The sequence below is a fragment of the Patiria miniata genome, unplaced genomic scaffold (assembly GCF_015706575.1).
Source record: "Patiria miniata isolate m_02_andy unplaced genomic scaffold, ASM1570657v1 HiC_scaffold_11, whole genome shotgun sequence".
In the NCBI taxonomy this organism is placed as follows: Eukaryota; Metazoa; Echinodermata; class Asteroidea; order Valvatida; family Asterinidae; genus Patiria; species Patiria miniata.
The window spans coordinates 4,613,206-4,640,062 of record NW_024037049.1 but is presented as its reverse complement, the minus strand read 5'-3'; the positions used below and the strand labels follow the sequence as shown (position 1 = coordinate 4,640,062).

Below are 26,857 nucleotides of genomic sequence, written 5' to 3'. Positions count from 1 at the left end.
TAATGCACCGCTAATGGATGGAAAAGGGAAAAAGCCAACCATCTGAAAATAATGACGATTTGAACTTCCTAACCTAAGTGAATTTGCCTCAAGCGTTTCTTCTGATACATGTAAACGTACCAGTACCTGACAAATTCTAGCTTTTTTCCCCGTATCCTTTTTTTTATGGCTAGCTGATTTTTTTTCTGTCAAATGACTGCCAGACTTGCGAAAGCTCTTTCCTGTTTGCGTCACTTCAACCAAAGTAACAGCGGTACTAAAAAAAATAAAAATTTGAGAGAAACAAAATGAGCACCAAGCTTTTTAACTTGACATTTGAGCACCAATTCTCTCCGTGAAAATCACCGTAACAAATCTACTAAGAGACTTAAGAAAACTCTCCGCTGACTGCCTCTTAAATGTAAAATAACCAGATGAGTGATCACATGCATGTATCGATGTAATAACCAAAGCGCGATGTTTCTTCTTCTTCCTAAACCCGCTGAAATTGGACCTCTTTCCCCTCTTAACTTGTCAAGCATGATACTGCTTATTCATGGGAGAATCATTGGCTTGAACTCAAGGCAGACTTTAAGGACTGTTACCTTGTGATGGAAAATTGATCAGTTAAAAGGTTTGCCTGCACATGAACACTTGGACTGAAATCTCGAATCAAGGCTACAGCCTAAATCATGTCAAGGAAATCGGTGGTCTAGGCTGGTTTTTAAAAAATATTTTTAAGCTCCTTACAAAACAAAGTGCACACATTATTGTAAGTTGAGGGCGTGTTGCAATTTCCGTCATGCCTACAAATAAGTGGTACATTCTTCAGTATATCATGCAGTGTTGGAATTGTGTCCTTTTTCTGAATATTCAGCAATACACATGTGACAGGCTTTTTTGTTTTTTTTGGTACTGCAGATGGCAATTTAGCACGAGATATGCGTGTAAATTGTCCTTGTTTACCTCAAATTACCTGCAAAAGGTGTCGGGATACACTTACATCCAAGGAAGTGATATAATGGAAATCAAGCCCAAGTACCAGGGTTTTGTTGACTGAGTATTTCAAATGGGTATAAAAATGAGTATTTGGATGAACAACTAATACAGGAATACAACAAATGAATATTTTTTTTTTGGCAAATTGACTCAAGGGCTCAATTCCAAATCCGTTAAAGAAAAAGCTAGACATTTTCAGCCTACATTTTTGATCCACAATATCAAGCTCTTCATGCTTTATTCATTTAAGTATATTTGCCAGATGGAAAAAAAAAGGACACATTGAAATTGTTAGGGTTTTATGTATATTCATGAAATCTGGTTGCCCACACTGAGCAAACGCACCATTTGTTTACAGGGCATGACTTTGAAGCATTCGCACACGTTCTCTTGGCTTTAGTGAGTATGCCACACAGACCATTGACAGTTTTAGGCCCACAGGCGATACAGGTGCCCTACCCTGGACTGTATAGCTGAATGTATCCAGGTCTCATAAATCAACTTCAGAGCACTGCCAAGTTGAGTCCTTTCCGCTTGACCCAAGCTCTTTTCTACCTTATCAGCTGCAAGAATTGTGAAAATATCTGGATGGAATTTGCAAAGACACACCACAAGGCAGTGGGTAATCAATCCTGATAACATGCCGTGTCTACGCTTACACGTATTTGTGAAATCACGCAGACTAAGTTGAAGAAATGTCAAAAACAGTGAAAAATCTCTCAAATCAGTTCAGGCCATCAGTCTAACGAATTTCCTGTGTAAAACAAATCAGATTTTGAAAGCCTCTTTGAAAACGAACCAGTAGGCACAAGCAACCAGGATGACACACTGCAGATTTCCATTACATTTTTACAGAGCATTTCTTGCTCAACATTGGAAAAATGCTTTCATGTGTACAATTCAATTTCATTTCAGGTTGGTTACAGCAATGTGTACATACATGTCCATATAATTTCAAAGTCTAAGTTCATATATACATACGCACAGTCATTAAATTTAGTGTCATACGTCCGTAAACTGATCCGGACCATGTTTATTCCCTTTAACTGGTTTCCCGCCCTTGTTGCTCCCACTTCCACCTTTCGCTTGACTGTGGCTGTCCCCCAGCTCTGGTTCCCGTAGCAACATCTGGTTGATGGGTGGGGCTGTTGCTATGGTGAGGTCAGGGCCTGATGGGATAGCAATGTCAGGCATGATCTCACTCAGTATGGGGACCACTTGGGCAGTAGCTGCTACCTGCAAATAGCAAAAAGTGGTATAAAAAACGCAAGTTATTGCACAATTTACTGACAAATGAATCATTACTTAAAGGGGATATCAATGTACAACATTTGCTTTTACTGTAATTTTTAGAAATGGATGAATTTGGGGGGTTAGTATTTTACAGCAATATTATATATTTTATAGCAATACTGACTTGTTCAACGTTTTTGGGTTTGTAGATGCTGGAAAAACCAAGACAAAAAATCATACTTTTGTAGTCTGGTTCCCTGACCCCACTTAAGATGAAAAAGAACAATTTATAGCTTTGGTGAATTGTAAGGTCAGGGAATCAGTCTAGCTGGCTTCTACCTGTTCACAGGTGTGTAATCGACTGCAAAGAAAATGCGGACTAACTAAATATGATAAATTGGGAGCAGTATTTGAAAAAAGCAAGTTTTTCCAATGCTGGTCGGCCGACCAGCATTGGAAATTGATACAAAAACACCACTTTTCTTGGAAATGACAGCACACCAGGTGCCATGATTTCACAGGATGATTTAGACTGTCATTCACTAACAGTCCAGTAAGGTATTTCATGATAATTTGGTTATTTTGTTTTTGATGTTTGCAAATGTTGTATATTCCCTTTTTATGTTTTAGAATGAGTTAATCCATTTGATAAAGTGCCTGTAATGTAAGTGTACTTGACAACTAGAAATTTGGAAGTGATTTTTTGCTGGTTGAACATTTACTGAGAAAACATGTTACGGGACAGTATTTTGAAAATTTTGCTTTTTCTTGAATCACTTTATAAAGCGTGTTGAGAGACGTTTGTGACAATTTAGACACATCTGTACAAGCAAGCTCCTTTAAAATAGAACTAAAATTGTTAATTGAAATTTCCAAAATACACCTAAGGAAGGGTACGTTATTGTGTTTTGTGATGAAAATTTGTCACATATGTCGGTTTGTTATTCTCACTATGACATAAAAAAAAATCCCCCCTCCAATAAAATCACGAGATTACTGGAGAAAATCTATTACCAACAACCATCTAAATTAACCCCCCAATGTGCGTGGGTAGGCTGTCTGAAGCTGCAATGAATGACTGATGAAGTGTAATAACCTACGGTGAATTTTTAATAAAAAAAAGAGAGAAACGTTCGCCTTTCCCGGCATTGAGTACTTGCTGCAATACCCCCAATGAAATGCCAGTGCTTTCTGAAGGCTGCAGGCTCAAAATCTTTCTCTTGTCAATATTCTCTGCTCTAACAAGTGTTAATTATTCAACAGAATTAAGATGATCGGGATATGCTCTGATACAAAAAACAACAATATCCACAACAGGAATCAGAAATCGAACTATAAACATCAAATCTGCAGCTAAGTCTTTCCCTTCGGTATAAAACCTCTGAGATAAATCTAGAGGGCACTTTCGAATTATTTAGCATTCAAATACTCAAAACTTGGATTGATCGAATAACCAAAACACGCTGATCAAACTTTACATGCGCCAGCCTAAGTTACATCGGGGAATTAAATCGGATGCTTATCGGGCTTTGCGTGATGTGCTTGTGCCGGTCGAAAATTGACAATGAGCTTTTGAGCATCAAGTGTACCTACATCACCATATTTTTTCAAGGTAGCTGACCGGTCGATATTTGACAGATTTTAAAGATGCATATATTACAGCTGACATTTCTTGTGGAAGCTATGAAATCCTGCACGTTAAGTGACTGCTGACACAAATCTGGCATTTGACAAACATCTTCTCGAGACCGCTCAAAATTTTTGGAAAAATTTGAATTGGAAAAATGCTACTTGAATATTTGGTGGATGGTGGAATAAACAGATATTTGGTTTACTCAGCACAGCCTTATTTAAACCCTTTCCACATCACTTTGCGACGTTTTCTTGCATTTACAATAATTTCACCAACCCCAAACAGCCCAAATGAGTATACATGTAGTAGGAGTTTGTGCAGCTACATGTAGGGTGTTTTTTTATGAGAGTCACCCATCATTAGGCCCTTAAGGGCCACTCAAGGTGACTGCTACACAAAGAAGGGATAGAAAAGGAAATCTATGGAAAGGAAACAAATACTTCAAGTATAAAGATACATACTCCTTTTACATATTTGAATTTTCTTCAAGACCCATTTTCTTCTTACAAAAGTATGCATGATACATGAACGTCAGTTGTCATTCTGAATCAAATATAAATTCAGTGCATTTGACACAAACAAAGGGTTGTTCTTGTACAACAATTCAAAATATAGTTCAATACAGTGTGCACTGCATTGAAAGATTTTTGAGCTGGTCTCAGAGTGCACAAAATTCTATTCAATAAGCCAGTTTGGTATTCCAACTGCGCATGCACACAATGATATGGGTCACGGGTCATTCGGGATAATCGAACGCGCATCAAAGGCGCATAAACGCGCAGGGAGATGGGTGCACGAAACTTGCGTGTTAATAACGAGCAGAACGGACGTTCGCGTGACATCACATAACTTCACATCAGCGATTTTATCCCAAATGACCTTTGACCTAGACTAATACCAAATTGGCTCATTGACTCAGAATGGTTATTCACTGGAAGTTGTTTCATGCATCTGGTGTACATTATAGGCTTGATTTAATCTGTTGCGGGGTAATCCTAAAGGATAGCACTGCCCGGCTCTCTTCAGCCAACAACCAAGCTAAGACATCACAAATGACATTAAGTCAGTGAGTCAGGTAAAAGAGGACTATGGGCTCCTTGCGTGAACAAGAGAGGGCGCTTCACTACCATTTTCGAGAGCTGGACACATCACATGCGTGTACAACTCATTTCATTCTGCATGTGCAAAAGAGCTATAGCATCTTTGCATGAGCCTCCGGCAACGACAATAATGCGTTTGAATGTCACTCCCAGTGGTCTCCCCCAACTCTCCCTTTCTTACCGTTGAGGGGGTACTTGTGCATGGAGCCCATAGGCTGGCCCCTCTGGGACCAGCAAAGAATGGCAGAGTCTTAACGTATCGTCAGAGTTGACTGCACCTTTCAAGCACTTAAATCACATGTGTGTGTCATGCATTAAAAAATAGCGCGGGCCTGTCAAGTCGGTTTATTTCAAGTCGCGGAAAAGTGGAACATCAGGGATAACAGCATACTTGTGTGGGGATCAACACCATGCGTCAGGCTCATCATGTGATTTCCATAGGGAGATGTGTACAGATGTGTTTGCTTCTACCCATGTACTGTACAGCAAAATTCAATGCAGCATTAAGAGGTACCTAGGGTACTCTAAAGTGCAGATTTATTGAAACTGCATTTGAGGCAAGATTGTGAAGAAGAAGTGAGGGAGGAAGGATCTAGACGTTGGGGGGAGGGGCTTGAACTGGGAAACGACATTTAAAAACTGGCAACCCAAATTTGACATGCAGTCTACATTGTCTTGAAAACAAAAAAAACACCACTTTACCCGAGGGATTACAGCCATGTTCAAAAGTCCAATAATTAAAGTAATTTTTTTCACAGACATCAGAGAACTCATAGAAACTTTCATCTCTCCACAAAAAGAAAAGAAAACTGTTGAACTAACAACAAGTCATGTGGGCAAAATGTAGGATTGCTACATATCCTAATACCAGTACATACACATTACCAAATGAATAATTTACCTAAATTCTACAGATCCTGTATTAGCTACGCGTAATACAAAGTTTACAGGCATTAGGAAGGACAGCGCCAAGTGTACACAAGTTAACAATTGTTGACTTCTGTGATTTTTGACACCCAGGGGCCGGACACTAAAACTGCTCATGAGACTGAGCCGTCAAGGTTCTCAGTCGCGAGGCCAGCAGAGGTAATTCATATGCAATGCAATTTGTCTATTTCTGACACAGAGTATATGAGTTAATTTACATGCAAGGCTGTGTATGTTATTTATATGCAATGCAATGTATATGAAGTAAATGGTTATTTTATAGACTGGATACACGGGCATTACACCAATGATATTACAGACCTTGAAAGACAAGATATATTTGGTCAAAAGTCTCCAGTAAAGACTTAAGATGATAATTGCTCTTCAGAAAGGTGACCCAAGAGCTGAGCTGATGAAAGACCCATACGTGCTTCTTTCATAGAAAGATAATATTACCAGTTCTGTGTAAGAAATGCTTTTGAATATATTGAATTTGCACTACAATACCTGTGTATTACCTGTGTAAAGCCTGTGTGATGTCCTTGGAAACTGCATTAAGTATCAATATGAAGAAAACAAACATTCAGATTTCAGCTGTGTTTTACACAAAGCTTGCAGGCTAACATGTCAGGTTTGGCATCCCACCCAGGCTTAGACGGCTTTGAATAAAAGATTGACTTTCAGTGCGGCGTTCAATAACCCGTTAATAAGATCTCCAATATATGTGATGTAGAAGATGCCAAACAAGTCCATAACGCTACTAAACCCATGATGCTTAAAGGTACTATACAGTGTACAACATTTGCAACCATCAAACCAAACTATAAAACTATTATGAAATACCTTACTTGACTGTAAACCATGTATAAGTGAATAAATAGTATCAAGCATCGTGTGAAATCATAGCACTTAGCGTGTTTTCATTTTTAAGAAAAGTGGAATTTTTGTATCAATTTCCAACGATGGTCAGCTGACCATTGTTGGAAAAAAACCAAACTTTTTCAAAAAACTTCCCCCAATTTACCAAATTAATTAGTCCACATTTTGCTTGCAATCGGTTATACATCCATAATGGGTGCGAGCCAGCTAGTCTGGTTTCCTCCCCGACCTGACAATTCCCTGACGTCTATAAATTGCTTTGTTTGGTCGGAAGTAGGGTCAGGGAACCAGACTACAAGAGCAGCATATATTCCCTTGGTTTTTCCAGCATTTATGAACACAAAACTTAAACAGGTCAGTGTAACAATGTTTGCTATAAAGTATTCACCCCCAAATCCATCAATTTCTTAAAATTACAGCAAAAGCAAATGTTGTATATTACAATGTATATATATAAATTTAAAAGTCCTGAATCCTCCAATTCAAAATTATTTTTCATTGATTGTTTCTCCTCTTACACTGGGCATGCAGATTGCAATGTGTACTCAGAGAGAGAACCTGTTAATATAGCCATATACAATGTAATTTCCCAATATTCACACCAGTGAAGTTCAGCACTGGACTAAAAATAATTCAGATTGGGAAAAAGGGAAGGAAAAAAAAACAGATATCAATTTTGAAGAGATTACCACAGAGGCGGTAAGGACAAAGGCCGAGAGTGGAATAAACAGGCTGAGATCAAAAGATGAGAAACTGAAGAAGATGGATGGAACTTGGATCAAGTAGGAGAGGAAAGTCATCACTCATCTATTGCTTGGGGAGAAAAAAAACCTAGAAATTGGAGAGGGAGGGTGTGGAATATAAATTGAGAATTTGAACAACAACAAAATTGGAAGAAGTTTGAAGTTTCTTTTCTGAAAAGGATTTCGCTCAGAATTGTTGTAGCTCCTAACTACATCATGTATGATGAATGCCTGGCCATGGGGGAGAAGATAACAAAACGTCCCAAATGAAATCAATATTGCTATTTCAATCATAGTCGGACTCCGTTGGTGCACTCTGTCGGTCAGGGGGGAAGGGTTTGCGGGTTTCCATCGCCGGCTTTAATCCCCGCCACTTTCATTTCCTTCAAAGCCCGGCGTAATTTACAGCGCGACCTTTTCGCCGAGACAAGGCGGTGAGAAGGAGAGGGATTCCTTAATCAATGTATCATGTGTGTTTCTCCCTCATCTCACGGTTGCTCCAACTTTTTCCCCGGCCAGTCTGTGTATTATTTCAACACTGTCCCCTCGTATTGTAACAATCATTTCAAAACAATCTGGCCCAGAAGATGGAGTTGTAATGAATTGATATTCAACGTGGTCGCGGCAGCCCATAAATGCAAATCTACTGGCTCTCTCTGCTCATTATTCCGAAGAACAGCATTAGCACAGGACTCATCCATCTCTAAATCTTTTAACAGTATTTGTTATCATGCAGACGCCGAGTCTAGACTTAAAAACACCCTAATGAAAATCAATGGAGAAGACCTCAACATAAGGTTCACTAAATTAATGCTTTTCCGCTTTGGCTTTAAAGCGTATTATTATCAGAAAAGCGTATTTCAATTCTTTATTATTCCAACTGAAAAATCAAATAATAATATACCGGTAGTTGTTTGTCCTGCCTGAAGATTAAGTTATTTTTATTTTGTGAACCCTGCTATGCATGGGGTTCAAACATGACAAGCAAACACTGCGGGGGTGACTGACCCTTGATGTCCTGAACATTACCTTGTATCGGTGAATCTATTCTATACAGAATCCCTTATCAAATAATTGTTGCCTTGTAGACAGCGCATGATTCTTCAGTGTCACACAATTGAGCAATCCGTCCTTGCCTGCATGCCCATGATGCAATTTAGGGTTGTTTGCTGCAAGATACCAATTAGGCTCACGATGTAGTCAGAAATTTGATTTTAACGAGTCCATATTCATGGTAACCCTCCTACTATTTAAACAGTCGCAGACAGTCAAAATTTCCATCCACTTCCCCTGCTATACTTTTGACAAAGGCTAGTCACCAGCAGTCAGATCATATGTCAAGCAAGCACTGTGACTAGTCAAACTCAGTCAACAGACCATGAACAGACAAAGCAGGCAAGTTGTGGGCAATTACCCACAGTCAAAGCTAAGCTGTATCAAGTTACATGGGCAGTTATGGCCAGTCGATCCTGCTTTATGTGGGCTGGGAATTTTTAACAGTTGAAAACAGTCACTTGATTGATTTCGACTGAAAGGACAACTTGGCACAGAATATACATGCATGTTTGCACAGGAGGGTTCATGTACATGTACATGGCACACTATACACGTACATGTATCACTCGGACATTTGGCCATACAATGTATGTCAATTCTTTCAAATGCAATACCTCTATGTATGAAAGCTATGATCTTGAGCTTCTGCAACCACTATCCCATAGTTATAAATACACTCTAACACATTTTTACTACTTTAGGCCAAAAAAAGGTTTAGGCCAAGTCTCCGGTTTCTGGTATGGAGCTTGCCCAAAAAGTGGTGCGGCGACGTGGCTTTTATTTTTTTTCTTACCTGACTTTTTTGCCTCAAATGTCGGCTGATGACTGCAAATGGTGCCCGACTAGACTTAGTGCAAATACATGGGAGTCCAGAGAAGCCACATAAAGCTTATTCTCAATCATAACCCCATCTAAAAACACGTTAAAATTGTGCAGCAGCAGGATTCCAGTCAAACCAGTGAATTTGGCGGTTTTGAGGCATCATTTTTCATTGAAAATTAATTTTTTTCATTTTGCCGACGCGCATGGCTACGGCGACGCGTGCGCATACCAGAAACCGGAGACATTTTTTTTTGGCCTTATAGCTAATACTTATTGTAACTACATGTGCAAATCAAGTGCAATCGCAAGGTGGTTGCGGTAGAATGTCTTGCTTAAGGACACAAGGACTACGATCTACTTTCTATTTTACAGAAAATCAACAGCAAAGATTGTTATTCTCTTTATGTTTGAAAGGAGGGGATACCCATTGGAATTTGTCCATAGACATGTGTGGACATGTGGTTTGTTGGCAATAAAATGTGGATAAACAGTATCATTTAACAATTGTGGGATATACTGTTTTTAACCCCCGAGGGATGCATAGCACCCAAGGCTATGGGGGGGGGGGGGATTAAAAACAGCATATATCCCACATCATTGCAGTCAACAAAATGTGCAAAATGATAACTGGTTGTAACTTACTATGCAAGAAATAAATGAAATCAGTGCGGTGTATGTAACCCTTGATAACTGCAGGTTTTACTGCCAGACATGCAACTGAGCAGTTGCGCAATGCATGCAGTTCACTGTCGCGAGTGTGCATGCAGGTTCTACACACGCGCGCGCAATGCGCATTGTACATGTAAAACAAAACATGCAACAAACATACAGACTGGACACGTGGAAGTTCTCGACCCACGAAATTACAGTATCCAAGCACACGATATAACATTTAATTGTTTGGACCAGCTCTATTGTTCAAAACTGACACACACTGTATAGGACACAATCACAATCCTTGCAAAAATGCACAGTCATTACTAAAGTGCAACTTGATGGGTGCATTGCCCCTAGTTTTGTTAACGCTGAAAGGCTTCTGTACTGCATTTCAAGGACAACGCTTCAGGTGAAGATTACATGTACATTCCTATTGGTGAACTTGTCACGTTCCTGTCTTTTGAGTTCCCTACATATATTTTCAATTGTAATACTGCACGTTTACAAGTGAATGTAAACGTACTTGTACACAGCGGCGCACCCAGGATTAGATTTTTTTTGGGGGGGGGGGCCTCACAATTTGTTTGAATTTGTTTCAATTTGTTTCAAAAATGTTGCCCAAAATTTCTGGCCGGGGGGGGGGGGGGGGGTGGGGGGGTGGGAGGGGAGAAACGGACTATTTTGACATTGGTGGCGCCGTAAACACCCCTATTATGCTACTCGCATAAGCCACATACATATCACCACGGTCAAATTGTGGGACTAAAAACAAATTGAACCCCCCCCCCCAAAAAAAAATTGACAACCATGTGGGGGGGGGGGGGGGCCCTCAAGCCCCCCGAGCACCCCCCCCCCTTGGGTGCGCCACTGCTTGTAGATGTATGTCCATGCCTGTCATAATGAACCATATTCTACAGTTACTTCAGATAAGAAACCAGTTTTCTATATTCACCCCCCCCATCCCCTCATACATGTACTGTTCCCAAACAACATTTGAGAGCATCTGAATATTACAAGCTACATGTATGTAGGATCATCAGTGTTGTTGACTTGAGTCGCTGACTCGGACTCGAGTCGGACTTGAGTCGCAATTTTTTTGACTCGAGCCTTGACTTGACTTGGGAAAAAATGACTTGAGACTTGACTTGACTTGAAAAAATATGACTTGGGACTTGACTTGACTTGAATAAATTTGACTTGCTGACATTAACACGTTTCTTAAAGTTCCAAAAAAACACAAACCTCTGGGCGTTCGTGCGCACTAGCATAATCGGTTGAAAAGAATAATACAGATAATACGTAGCGAATCAGGGCCGGCATGCGATAGCTGGGCATCCTGAGCCTGCCACACGTCAAGTACACGACTATCTATATGCGTGTGTTATGGACAATCATACTCAGCCTCATGCGAGGTGAAGTTTGTGCCGTGCGTAGTCTGAGTCCCATCCGTTGTTATAGAGCGTTCATTCCATTTAAACCATTGCTATGACGTCACACTTTTGTTAAAAGTGTGGATTCGGAACTACGAATCTGTTACGCTGGTCACAAAGTGTGGATTCGGAACGAAGAATCTTTAGTAAAGAGTGGATTCGGAATTACGAATCAACACTTTGAACACGTCGGACAATTTCCTTCCGAAATTACCAATGCATCTTCACTGTCAGATTCTCCGCCGTCACTGCAAAACCTACTTCGAGTCAGAAAGAAATGATCGTCTGAACTATCCATATGTTGACGGAAGGAGCCGGGAAAAATGTTGCAACCTGACGCCACTTTTTTCTTCATACATGTATATCATCTCAATGAAGGTAATTCTTTGCAAAAATGATGATAAGACAAGAATCTAGGACTGAGAAATATTTCCAATTTTGTTAGGAAATACTTAAAAAAAGTTCTTGACTCTCCATAGACTTTGTACACAATCGCGGAAGTGGCGTCAGGTTGCAACATTTTCCCAAGTCTTTTCATCTCCACTCACTGTTAATGCCAATACTTCTTTTGACGCAATGATTTAAGTCGAAGACCATAGGCTACACGTACACATGGAGTGGTTTACCAGTAAGGGTGCTAAATGCAATTAGGGTTTAACGACTGGAAAACGGCTGCTACCCCCAAAGCAACAAAAAATCACATCATGTATTAAACGAAAACATTCGGAAGGACATAAGGTGTTTGAGAGAGGATGTTTGAAAATTATGAATTTTTTTTATCTCCTTACATTCCCTTCTCCGGCTCCATCGTCGAACACATAAACTGGTTCCCATTAGTATGTGCATCTAATATTAAAAAAAAAAAAATGACTTGAGACTTGACTTGACAAGAAAGAAAATGACTTGGGACTTGACTTGACTTGTGAAAAATTGACTTGAGACTTGACTTGACTTGCTAAAATTTGACTTGGGACTTGACTTGACTTGGAAAAAAATGACTTTGTTACAACTCTGAGGATCATTTACAATTATCCAAAAACTATCCTACAATTTTTGACAGAATCCTTGCTCCAAGTGAAGATACGTGTAGCAGTTATATCAAATACCCTACAACTGTATCGTTTGGAAGAAAACTAACTTTGAAGGTGGTTTCAAAATAGGATGCCTGTGGGCACACCAGGCCTTGCAAAATTTTTAAAAATGTAGTTGCTCTTCGGGGCAGGGGTGCTTAAAATCTGGTTGCCCGAATTTCATTTTCAGTTGCCCAATAAAGAACTTTTAATATTGGCCCAAACTGAAGGCCAAATCCTAAGAATGTACATGGCTGCTTTACCTGAAGTGGCTCAGGGCTCGCACTTTGGCTGTCCAACATTCCGGAACAACCAAAATATTTTGTACTCGGCTGCTGTGCTATCGCCATTTTGCAAGCGTGAGTGGCCGGCAGTGGCTGCGTGCTTGTGTACGGTACCAGCGCTCTGCACCGTGCTGGTACGTGGTGTACAGTGGTCCGGTCATAATATTATTGGAAACACACGTATAGGATTGCATTCGCTACCTACACACATTACGTACGCGAAACGCTACATGATGTAGCCGGACCGTACCGCTGTTCTGTTTTGGCTGGTATCCGTTATTGGTTTATGCTTAGATTACCAACATCAAATGGCGATAGCGCAGCAGCCAAGTCAAAATGTCGATATTATCATAATTATTGTTCAAAACTGTGCACATGTATGGGATTCTGGAACATTCAAAAATCCCATGGACTAAAATAAAGTGTAAAAATGTACGAGTATTGGTGAAAAAAAGTGGTTGCCCGTCGGGCTGGCAACCTGGAACTTTTGGCAGTCCGACAAAATATTTTGGTTGTCCCGGGACGTCGGGCAGGCGATTTCGCAAGCCCTGACACATTTGTGCGTTAGCAACATATTTTTACAAAACCCAATAAATTGTGCATACTTTTATCTGTTATCTTGAGCTGAAGTTCAACAGGTACAGTTGTGGTGTGCACCCTACCACATAAGATTCTGAGCCATTTTGTTGCATCAAACAAAAATAATGCAAATACTTTGTACCTTTATAATTACATAGATAAACCTACCGGTAGTATGTGAGAGGTCATAGAGATACTGAGGTGCTGGCTGCTCTCTATCATTGTATACATACATGTATACAGGGATCCTGAAGTTTTTTTCTGGACTAGCAAACCCCTCCGACCCGCCCTACATACATGTACATCATCTATGTACCCAAATGTACATGTACTGGCACGTACCCCTTTTATTTCTCTATGGTACCCCAATCCTGAGCTCTAATGACCATGTGTGAAATATTCAGAAACCTTTATAAAATTGTGGTTGCCACAATATCAACTGAGTTTTGCCTTGGGGAAATATGATTTTCAAGCTCTCAAAAAAGCTAGTTGGAGCACCCAAACTGTGCCGTGCCCCAATTACTGAGGCCCAAGTTGGCTTAGCCTGTGCAGGCTCATCATACATGTACATGTACATGTATGCCAGTTGAAGTTGGTCAGATTCTAATATGGGCACTATGGGCAAGAGAGCAAGGTTGGGTGGGGGAGGAGATGGGAAGGGGAGGGGGTGGCGGAGGAGGAAGGAAGGGGAGGGGGTGGGGTGGGGGAGGAGGAAGGGAGGGGGGGGGGTGGGGGTGGGGGAGGAGGAAGGAAGGGGGTGGGAGGGGTGGGAGGAGGAGGAAGGAAGTTTTTTTTGGGGGGGGGGGGTGGGGGAAGGGATGGGCTCAACCCCGGACCCCTTGGATGTGCCATTATTCTGCCTGCATGTAGATGAGCACAGTATTGTTTCTACTATCCTCCGTGCAACAAAATGAATTAGCAGCAATTAAACCTTTATGAATTTGTTGTTTCAAAATGTAGCCTCATGTGGAAACAAGTCAGGTGTGTTTACAAACACAAATGCCCCGCAACCGTGACTGTTCCCATGACATATAACGCCACTCTTTTAACATCAACTTACATGTACCTTGGTCACATGGAAAGTTCATTGACAGCATTAGTGTTTTCTGTAGGTTTATATGAATTAATCCCTATGATGATGATCTCAGAATAAATACAAGATTTCTATTGTTTTAGCCACTGTGACCTTGACCCTTGAACTTGCGACCCCCAATGCAATAGGCTTCTTCGGATTACCAAGAACAATCCACAAACCAAATTTGAAGTTCACATGTAAAGTATTTCTCAAGTTATTGCACTGACAAAATTTCTTTTGTTTTAGCAACTGTGACCTTGACCCTTGACCTTGCGGCTCCAAATGCAATAGGTTTCTTAGGATTGCGAAGGACGATCCACAAACCAAATTTGAAGTTCACATGTAAAGTATTTCTCCAGTTATTGCGCTGACAAAATTTCTTTTGTTTTAGCCACTGTGACCTTGACCCTTGACCTTGTGGCTCCAAATAAGTTATCGCGCTGAGAAAATTTCTTTTGTTTTAGCCACTGTGACCTTGACCCTTGACCTTTCGGCCCCAAATGCAATAGGCTTCTTAGGATTGCCAAGGACAATACACAAACCAAATTTGAAGTTCATATGTAAAGTATTTCTCCAGTTATCGCGCTGACAAAATTTCTTTTGTTTTAGCCTCTGTGACCTTGACCCTTGACCTTTCGGCCCAAAATGCAATAGACTTCTTAGGATTGCCAAGGACAATCCACAAACCAAATTTGAAGTTCACATGTAAAGTATTTCTTAAGTTATCGCGCTGACAAAATTTCTTTTGTTTTAGCCACTGTGACCTTGACCCTTGACTTTTCGGCCCCAAATGCAATAGGCTTCTTAGGATTGCCAAGGACAATACCCAAACCAAATTTGAAGTTCATATGTTAAATATTTCTCAAGTTATCGCGCTGACAAAATTTCTATTGTTTTAGCCACTGTGACCTTGACCCTTGACCTTTCGGCCCCAAATGCAATAGGTTTCTTAGGATTACCAAGACCAATACACAAACCAAATTTGAAGTTCATATGTTAAGTATTTCTCAAGTTATCGCGCTGACAAGATTTATCCTGACACACACACACACACACAAATCCCCCCACCCACCCACCCACCCACCCACGGAAGGACAAGGCGGAAACACACAGCCCCTCTGGCTTCGCCACAGGGCATAAAAACAAATCTACTTTCAACACTTGAGAAGAGAACAAGCTCTATCTGAAATATATCTGAAGCTGCAGGGCATCAAATTCGTGTTCATGCATGAGTCACATGAGTGTGCCAAGTAATTTGTGCAAGGAGTAGTGTTTTGAGTAAAGAAAAAAATCAGGTTTTGACCCCAGTGACCCCATGATGACCTTTGACCCTTGTTTGGTCATGTGACATGTTGGGGCTGGGCTACCGATACTTTTGACAAAGTTTCAGTCAAAATATGTAGGAGCAATAGACAATGTCAACGTTTGTTACTAACTAACTAACTAACGGACTAACGGAGAGGCATGATGATTTGTTGAGCTGCTATCCCGATGCTAAAAAGGGGCAAGGACGGTATTCAATGCAGCAATGCACACGAATGATCAGTTGAATTTACTCAAGGTCGTTCAGGCTTGTTGCCCTACACTGGCCAATGAACCTCCTGTCGATCCACATTAAACACATTCTGGCTTTCAGCCAACACGACATCCGAACTTGGACTAGATGTACATTGTAAATGTGCACGAACTTGGCCTAGATGTACCTTGTAAATGCCCCTGGTGCACGTACACCATAGATATGTCAATATCATAACAACAGCAATACCTAGCATGATAATAGAGACTGCAGCTCGGACAAAAAGTGCTTGTTAAAGGGAATGTGCAACATTTGGTTTTGCTGCAATTTTCAGAAATAAATGGATTTGGAGGATTACTATGTTATAGCAAATATTGTTACACTGACTTGTTTCACGTTTTGGGCTTGTATATGCTGGAAAAACCAAGAAAACCAATCATGTTCTTGTAGTCTGGTTCCCTGACCCCACTTAAGATTAAACGGAGAAATGTAAAGACCTTGGGGAATTGTAAGGTCAAAGAATCAATCTAGCAGGCTTGTACCCCTTCACAGGTGTGTAATCAATTGCAAAGAAAATGCGGAATAACTGAATATGAAAAATTAAGAGCAGTTTTGGAAAAAAGCCAGTATTTTTCCAACGCTGGTCGGCCGACCAGCGTTGGAAAAATACAGTTTTTCTTGAAAATGTCAGCACACCAGGAGCCACAATTTTACAGGATGCTTGAGACTGTCAATCCCTAACAATTCAGTAAGGTATTTCGTGATAATTGGATCATTTCGTTTTTTGATGTTTGCAAATGTTGTATCTTCCCTTTAAATCACCGTTTTGCGTGGTTATTACATCTGACAGATTGTGGGCAATGCGCACTTCATTGTTGAAATAACTGCACAAAACGGCAAAATGGTGATATGACCAGCTACTTTTTCCCCAGCCACAAACCTACCTCGTACTTGTACCAGTTGGTCCCTGTTTTTTGGGAAACGTGCAACCGGATAAAGGAAAATATTGTGACTACTCTACCGAAGCCCCTCGGCATTTTGGGCAATGTTTCTGTTCCTCTTCCTCCTCCATTCAAGGAACGTGTTGGAATATTCTTTTGTAATTTACCTTTCAGGAAGTTGCAGGTATTAATGTGTGACTAGGCTCTACCTTCCTCAATCCTGCAAAATCCCGGAACCTCAAAATGGATTATATAATATCAAGGGGTACTATTGAAGAGATAATCCAGGGGCATAGCAAGGTCATTTTTTATTGGGGGGGAAGGGGTAACAATTTTTTTGAAAATGGCACTCGCACATCCGTGCTGAAATGTAGACATGTTGTTTTTCTCTGGACACTTGGCCTCCGTAAAATCAAATAGTGAGGTGGTGGGGGGGGGGGGGGACCTGGTACCATCTGTCGATGGACAATGTATGGTGCTTTTCAGGGCGATACATGCGCAAAGTTAAAAAACCGCACCAGTAACTGCCGATGGCACAAAAAAGGGCACAGCTTTTTTTTTTTAAAGGGCACTTGTTCAGAAACAAAAGAAGGGCACTCTTTACAAATATTGGGGGGGGGGGGGGGAAGCACTGGTGAAAAAAGGGCATTTGAATGGAAAAGGGCAGTATTTACAAAATATTGTGTCCCCCCCCCCCTCATCTTCCTATTCCTAAGATGAGCTTGAAATTAGTACTCACTTTAGTTGGGACAATTGCTCTAAATGAGATAGTGTCATAACCAAGGACTGTTTCTCTGCTGAGTGAAGACTCCTGGATCACACTTATTGCACAAGTGGCTAGTGTACGTGCGCTCAACATTTGACAGTATTGGGCATGACGTACAGTCTGGACTGCTTAAGTCAGTGTGCCAGTCTACTGAATTTTATGACCTACATGTACATGTACAATGTGGTTTAGTGGTCCATAGGGCCTTTGGCACTATCCAAAATCTGGGACCTGGATCCAGCAGAAAGATTTTGAGGTCCCTTTTCACAGTGGGGAGTCGGGTTGGTGTAGTGGTACTTTCCTCGCCTTCCACCGCTGTGACCCGGGTTCAATTCCTGCCTGGGCCAATATGTGGATTGGGTTTTCAGTCCTTGCCTGATTCCGTGGGTTTCCCTCAGAATATTCTCATGGGTTTTTCCTCCCACATCTCAAACTGTAATGTCTTCACAATGTCTTCTCTTTACTGGGCCCCATGGGAGACCAGTGGATTCCACTGAATGGGCTACCTTAAGTTAAAATAAGAATTAAATAAATAAACACTAACCAGAATCTAACTCAGCTTCTACAGGGGCCAGGCTCTCTAGATGGATAAAATACAAATTGAGAAGCTCTATCTAGATTTTGTGAAAAGGCCTAAAGATTTTTCACACCACTTCAGCTAGAAATCCCAAATCCCGAATTCCCTGAATCCTACAAAAACTCCACTTTGTAGGAAACCAAAGATGTATACTTGTTTATTTTTTAACCACAATCAACAGCAGAAGAACCGCCAATTACAGGAATTGAATCAAAATAAGAAATATACCAGCACACATTGTAAATATAAAAACAATTACATGTAGCTCTATAAACATATACAAAGTATACAAAGTATAAAAATATAAGAATAAAAAAAAGAAAGAGAACATTACTGTTTTTGTTTTTTTAAATACTCTATCGTTCAACTTTTTTCGGGTCAAGGGGATCAAGCTCTGTGTAACGCAACAGGGCTCTACCTTCTGAAATCCTACCAGAGACTGAGAGGGTTAAGCTCGAAAAAAGTTTGTGCAGGACGCTTGTGAAACCCTGAAATTATTTTTCAACCCTCAAACTTCCCCTATTCATCCAGCCATTACTACAAGTACCCACAAACAGGTACATATTGTATGTAAAATGATAAGCGAAGTAACCAAAAAAATACTGCAATTTAAACTTGCGCTGGCAGTATTTATACAGTCAGTTAGTAAGCACACTTTTCAGAGTACCGAACCAAAATCAACAATGACCTCATTTGACCCTTAGGTGACCTTTGACCTCAAATGTCTCAAGTCATCTGAAGTCCCCCTACCCTAAGATGATTGTCACCAAGTTTGGTTGAGAGTGAAGTCTGACTGTTGATGACAGCACTTTTCAGTTTACCTAACCAAAAACAAAAATGACCTCATTTGGCACCAGGGTGACCTTTGACCTGAACTATCTCAAGTCATCTTAAGTCCCCCTACCCACAGTTTATTGTCACCAAGTTTGGTTGAGATCGAAGTCTGACATTTTATAGGACAGCACTAAACCGTTAACCTAACCAAAATGGAACACACGGACACATACTGAAATTTGTATCCTTGTGGATATATTTCTTTGTTCTTGTGTACTCAAGTTTTTCGAGTTTGAAAGTTCAGTTTCAAAATGCTCTTATTTTAACCAGAATTAATATCCTTGGCTGAAATTCAAGCTTAACATCCCTTTTCTAAAATTGTACCATTTGCGACCAATCAACATACCTTGGAAATTCCTAGTTTTTGAGTAAAATCCATATCTATTTCATGAAAACCTTGTGGAGACCTTTTCATCTATAGAAATTGCCCTGTGGAGACGTATTGATCTTTTGTTCCCTTTTGTGTGCATGTCTCCAGAGGGCACAGTGTATCAGATCCGGTAGTAACACATATAATACATGTACACACAAAAGGAATACACTATCACAAGATCCCCCTTCCTTGAGCCACGGGGATAAAAAGAGGAATTCCAATTTTACAGTGTTTTCAATTTTTAATGGCATTACATGTAAGTGTGAAGTGAAAAACAAGCGAATCAGAAGATCCCAGGGAGGTAACATGATAAATATGCACTAAACGTAGGCAGTCGGGCTGTTGACAGGTCAAACCAGTTTGATCTGCATTGTGAACAATGCAGTCATAATAGTCTGGTGGCGTGGTAGGGGGTAATATTTAGGTTTCACTGTTGCCAATGGTAGCGGGCCTACAAAGCGTTATCTCAATGGAACCAACAACAGCCCGGCGTAACCCTAAACCTTATCATTCAGGTGCAGGAGACCCTTGGAAACTTGTGGGGGGAAAAATCACCAATGAAAATGTGCAAGTATGGAAAAAAAAGAGTACCGATGTTTGTTTGTTCCAAGTGTGAGGACAGATCAAGATACCGGTGTGACAATTTCACAGGCAAGGGTACATTGTACATATATACAAAGTTAAAAAAAAGTCTGTACTGCGTGTCAAAAAAAATGTCCTACTTTTGATCTTAATAACTCTTTTGTAAACTTACGAATGGAATTAAACCAAAATTCCAGATCATGTAAACAAAGCATGACACAATTAATGGAGCAGGTTTCATCAGCTTTGTGCAAGAGGGTCAGATTTAAACGCCATACGAAAAAAAAATACTCACTTTTAGAATCTGCCACTTTCGATTTGGTGTCCTCCAATGTCGATACAGCGCTGGAGACGGTGGCGGAAGGCGCGTGCTGCAGCCGAAAACTTCTGAAAGATTGCAGGATCACCCCTGATGTCATTGCACACCTCCTCGATTGTTTGGCGCAACACACGATCGAGGAGGTGTGCAATGACATCAGGGGTGATCCTGCATTCCTTCAGAAGTTTTCGGCCGCAGCACGCATCTTCCGCCACCGTCTCCAGCGCTGTATTGCCATTCTGAAAGTGAGTATTTTTTTCGTATGGCGATTAAATCCTCTTGAACAAAGCTAATGAAACTTGCTCCATAAAATGTGTCATGCCTTGTTTACATGATCTGGAATTTTGCTGTAATTCCGTTGGTAAGTTTGTTCAGAGTTATTTAGGATCAAAAGTAGGACTTTTTTTTGACATGTAGTACCGGTATATAAGCACAAACTTTGGGGAGAAGTTTGCATTGAAACAAATTCTGTTGTTTGTTTGTTTGTTTCAACCCATGTGCGAATTACATATCTCCGTTTTGGTTGCATGAACGTTTGCAGATTTGGTCTCCACTGCTCCCATAGACGGGTGGACCTTTTTTTCAGTTCACCTCTGTTTAAATCAACAAAAAAAGGGCTATAACCTCTAGCATCAGGGCACCACATCTCATAGGGTCAACCTTAACAAAATGCCCTGGAATCCTTACAAAACATTTTTTTTTTGTAGCCTTGTCCTGTGCCGCATGATTTGCTTTCAATACCATCGGCTTTTAATTTGTTTACTCCATTCAAAGAATTTTACAGCATGGGGAAAAGTTTGACTCCGAAAAAAAAAAATTTGGTAGTGATGTTCGCCCACAGGTTTGTGTTCGCCCAAAGGTTTGTGTAGGTAAAATTGCAAAGTACAAACATGTACCAACAGAACTGGAACGTACCGGTACATGTACATGATGGCCCACAAAAATGATATAACATTGTGATTTGAATCTTCACAAATGCAGTGCGCAGCTTCTTCAAGGGTAAATTTGAAGAAAAATAGTAAAACTAGTCCACAGGACTGGGATCAATGGAGTGGAGGATGTGGGAGATAGGGGTGGGGGTGGGGTGGAAGATGGGGGTGGGGGCTGGGGATTGGGGTGGGGGAGATTGAATGGAGGAGATGGGGGTGGGGGAATGGGGGTGGGGTGGGAGAGATGGAGGTGGGGTTGGGGAGATGGGGGTGGGGGACTGGTGGGGGCTGGGGATTGGGGTGAAGGATGGGTGAGATTGGATGGGGAGATGGGGTTGGGGGAGATGGGTGGGGGCTGGGGATTGGGGTGAAGGATGGGTAAGATTGGATGGGGAGATGGGGGTGGGGGTTGGGGAGGTGGGGTTGGGAAGATGGGGGTGGGGGATGGGTGGGGGCTGGGGATTGGGGTGAAGGATGGGTAAGATTGGATGGGGAGATGGGGGTGGGGGTTGGGGAGGTGGGGTTGGGAAGCTGGGGGTGGGGGATGGGTGGGGGCTGGGGATTGGGGAAGGATGGGTGAGATTGGATGGGGAGATGGGGGGGTTGGGGAGGTGGGATTGGGGAGATGGGGTGGGGAGATGGGGGTGGGGGATGGGTGGGGGCTTTGGACTGAGTAGGGGGATGGAAGATTGGATGGGGTGGGGTGGGGGAGATGGGTGGGGGATCAGTAGGGTGTGGGTGGATGGTGGATTTCAATGGCAACCAAAGTGACACAATCTATGAAGACCTACCTGTGGTGCCTCAGATGGCTCATTCTGCAGCTGGAGATCCGGTGGCTCGTTCCACTTCCTGCCGAACACCTCCGTGTCGGTTTCCACTTCGGCTTGCTCGCTGTACTCCCGGGGGTAGCTGGCAAAGATCTCGGTGGCCTCGTCTGGCAGACCGTACTCCCGTACGATGCGCATGTGGATCTGCCGGGCTAGGGCCGCGCTGTCCACGCAGCGCAGGCTGTAGGCCCGCTGTGCTGTGCTGCAGCGGTGCAGGTCCTTCTCGCGGGCCAGCATGGCTTTCACTGTGGCTTCATCCAGAGCTGTTTTCCGAGAAATATAAGATCAAGAGAGGTTTAAAACTGCAAAAAAGAAACAATGAATAAGGATACCATACAACTTCTTTTGTCTTTCATGTTGAGCATTCTTTTGCTAAATAGTATCTTCGCATGCCAATAAGTCAGGGTTAACGCACCAGGGAGAGCATGCGCTATAATGTTACTTTCATCTCCATGATGGAATAGTAAGGGGTTCGAATCTAGATATTATGCATGAACATACATTGTATTACTTGCTTCTCTCCACCAAAATAAAAGTATTAAGTACAAACCGAAACTGACATCAGCTCAGGAGTAACTTGCGATAGTCTGCCCATGATCAAAGGGAATTATAAAATTAAATCATCTTTAAGGGGCCATGAGATGAATTTTTCTTCGGAACCCCTTTCTGTGCAACTTTCTACTCCACTTAAATGCATGAATTTACTCTTTGACGTCCCTTTTGGTTAATCTTATTGAAAAGTGCACTTCTTTAAACATTTAAAAATTTTCCATGCTTTTCCGGTCAACTGAGGGCGCTGTTGCTACAATGTCGTTTCAGGAAGACACAGTTCACTTTAGGGTTTTCTGTTCATATTTTGAACCCAAAAATTTGCTCCTTAAAAACATTTGTGCAAAAAGTTTGCTCATTGGCTTGCTGCCATACACTGACACAGCAACGAATCACTAAAGTAAAGAAAATGTACGACAGCAAAATATAAAACATGCTGGCAACTTTTGGTGCTGAAATAGCTGTAACATTGAGGTTCCTGCGTGCCTGAAATGACATCACATTTATGCTCATGAAGATGGAAATTTGCATAATAATGGTTATTAAAATATCCCCCAGGAATTCCTGTTTAAGATTCTCATGCCTTATAAAATAAATTACATTGCATGGGCCCTTAAACTTAAGCACAAACTGAAACTGACAACAGCTTAGGAGTAACTTGCAATAGTCTACCCATGATCAAAGGGAATGATACAATTCAATCTTCTTAAGTATTTTTTTGTGAAGGATATAGAAGTCATACACCCCATGTGCCATGTACTGTAAGCTCAGGACAGACTTCAGTTTGCACTTTGAATACTGTATGTAAATAATGTACATGTATCATTTAACCCATTGACCCTGTGAACTGTAAATGCTGAACAAACATACCGTACATGTACAGCCTGTCTAAAAAAAAATGGTATAATCAGAAAAAAAAATTGGTTAAATATGAAATTTCAAAATAAGTCATTCTTACTTGGCATAATATTAAAGAACAAAGACTGGGCTTTCCAATAGTGTTTGTTTGATCTTATTTGCTTTTGTCAAGTCAGATATATAATCAATTTAGTGCGATACACCAAAATTGATTTGGTGCCACTTTTCTGCATGGGCAGAGTTGTTTCGAGTACTGTGCCATGCTGTCTTGAAGCTCACAAAAGATTGCAACTTGGCAAAAGAAACAAACTTGATTTTTGTGTTCCGCAGTAAACTGGAGTTATCTCTGGATTGACAAAAGCAAATGAGATGAAACAAAAAGTATTGGAAAGCCTTGTCTTTTTTCTTTAATGTGATGCTCAAAACGACTTACTTATGTTGAGATTTAATATTGAAAAAAAAATTGTTTTCGATTGTACCATTTTTTTTGAGACAGGCTGTATATCCCTTGGGAAACATCAATTGAAATACACAACCGTACCACTACATGTATAATATGTACTTGTACTGCAGTTGGCTTCAAAGAAATAACAAAAAAAAATATTTACAAAATGGTAAACAAAATTGACACAATTGGTTTCAGTTTATTTCAGTCATTTTCCTACGGGAAGTGACGGTTGATGCATTAAATATTAAGAGCATAAAGAACCCTTCCAAAATACTTATTTCATTATGAAACTCCTGATTTTACATAAATATCAGGTTTTGAGGACTGGCAAACTTTTTCTCCCCAAATTTCACAGAAAGATACTTAAATTTATGATGACTTCTTTTATGAATCTAATTTATGGGTATATTACAGATGATTCATTTCCTTACTATGGTACTTTTTATTTAAAAATCATCAATGGAATTCTTTTTTACAATGTATGTACTACAGAAAACTCGTTCCAACCCATATATGTAAGTTCAATACGTCAATGGGCCTTTGTAATGAATACTGCTACGGGCATCACAATAAATGCGTCACAAAAAAGTGCCAGACAGAAAAACTGTAAATCTAGAAATTACGTTTCGGTTTGGTCAGTCGGCCGGAACCGAGCAATGATGCCACTTGCAGGCTGCAGGCCCAACAAAGCCTTTTCCAAGTGTACATACCGTAATTCTGTAAAAACCCGATAGTACAGCGTACATGTACATGTATGTACAGAGTACATGCAGGTATTTTCTACATGTATGCATGAGGAATGTCTTCTGAGTTTAATGCTCTTACATTGTATCCCTCATGAGCGGTGCTTAAGCACAAAATTTGCTTACGCACAAAAAAAATTGCTTAGTAAAATCAAGATACATGTATCGGCCAAAACTCCATGCGATTGTTATGCCAAGTAAACAACAGCTAACGGTAATTACCAGTCACAAGCAATGTACATCGCATGGAGTTTGGGCCGATAACCTGATTATATTAAGCAAGGTTTTTTTGTGCTTAAGCAAATTTTGTGCTTGGGCAGCTCTATGAAATTGGCCCCTGCTATTTAAACAGTCACAGACAGTCAAAATGTCCATCCACTTCCTCTGCTATTCTTTTAACACAGGCTAGTCACCAGGAGTCAGATCATTATGTCAAGTTAGCACTGTGACGAGTCAAACTCAGTCAACAGACCATGAACAGACAAAGCAGGCAAGTTGCAGTCAAAGTCAAAGCAAAGCTGTAGGCCTATCAAGTTACATAAACAGTCACAGCCAGTCAATCCTGCTTTATATGCATGCAGGCTGGGAATTCTTAACTGTTCAAAACAGTCACTTGATTGATTTTGACTGACAGGACTACTTGGCACAGAATGCACTGATGTTTGCATAGGAGGGTTAATGGGCTCCTGCGCACAAGTACATGTACCCCCTCAACAGTAAGGAGTTGGCGGAGGCCACTTTGAGTGTCTTTCGAACGAAGCCCGGCCTGATGCTCACGCAAAGACGCTTTATACATGTAGCTTTTCGCCTATTGAGAATAAAATCAGTCGCACATACTTCGCGCAATACGTGCGCGAACAGGTACGTGCGCGAACAAATACATGTACGCGCACACTGTGTGTACCACGTACGGGGCTCTAGAAGGTGGTACATGTAAATAAGCCCGTAATCCATCAAAACAAACATCTGGTACCGGTAGATATAGCTTTTCTAACACAGTTTTGCATTTGAAACATTCAGTAAAAAACTTTTAATATGTTCCTATGAATGTACATTTTTCATGTTCATGTACTGCCTCTGGACTACCATTATTTTACTTTAAAAAAAAAAAGGGCAAGTTTCCATATTTAATATTCTGCACACAATCCAACGTTAGTCGTAGAGATTGTAACCGATTGATTGAAGCATACCCCTTGTCCCTCTTGTACATGTAAACACTTTTAATTTGCACTCGTAATTACATGTATGTATGTGACCGTCAACTTTCTGCTGTCCCCACAGCGTCTTCGGTCCCCATAATACCATGGGCAGAGATGAAACTGGCCTTGGCAAAAAAAAATCTGAAATTGGACCTTCCGAGCTGCCACAACGTTGTGCAGTGCAGCGCAGCACATCAACGTGGGACCCAGGGAATTTTCCATGTCAGAGGTCAGTATTTAACCTTTCTCAAGCCGGAATAGGATCTGATCAGCATTGGTCTAGGTGTTTCTACCGTAGAATCACTCCATTCACGACTGGTAGTGGTAAAAGAGATTAAATCTACTACACTTGTGCAAATTTTTACATGCTGTTTTCATCGACTTTTCATGGACTTTTTATGGAAATTATAATGAAAAAAAGAAGAAAATGTGTAGAAAAATGGTTAAATACCGGTACTCATTTTTGTGGAATCGTAAAAAAATCTGAAATTTCATTGGAAAAGTTGAAAAAAATCTGATTTCAGATTAAAATCTGAAAAATATCATCTCTGCATGGGACAACTTGTGTCTAGTCCCCACAACTATGGAACAAATCAACTCGATAAAGCAGATCCTTGTGAAATCTGTTTATTAAAAATGCGTCCTGATTATCAAGGACATAACATCAGACAAACATCCTGTGAGTTAGGTCTCTTTTTTCATTAACGTGTTTAAATGTAAAAGGCCAATGGCATTTCCCGTCAGAGATAATCAAGTCAAATTTGAATTGAATTGAATTGAATAGAAGAGTCTCAGTTCCAAGAACTCCCAGATGTCAACACTCGCTACATGATCAACACCGGTTGTCGTACTTTGACCTAGAAACATTCATGTATCCACCTACGCCTGCCCTACAATGTAGCACTCTGACGTGTGGTCTGATTATCTGAT

At 40.8% G+C, this 26,857-nt stretch overlaps 1 protein-coding gene across 2 annotated transcripts in view; it reads right to left on the bottom strand.

Annotated features, from left to right (window-relative positions):
• Window positions 1–173: 173 nt before the first annotated feature.
• The window catches only part of LOC119742574 (BTB/POZ domain-containing protein 7-like), a 58,396-nt gene continuing 31,712 nt past the window's right edge, over window positions 174–26,857 (bottom strand). For both annotated transcript variants that reach the window (XM_038218677.1, XM_038218667.1), the window contains 2 exons: window positions 22,095–22,393; window positions 174–2,214 (listed from right to left, as the gene is read on the bottom strand). In XM_038218677.1, the coding sequence (XP_038074605.1) occupies window positions 1,981–2,214; window positions 22,095–22,393 (533 nt within the window). In that variant the 3' untranslated portion in view covers window positions 174–1,980. The remainder of the gene's footprint in view (window positions 2,215–22,094; window positions 22,394–26,857) is intronic.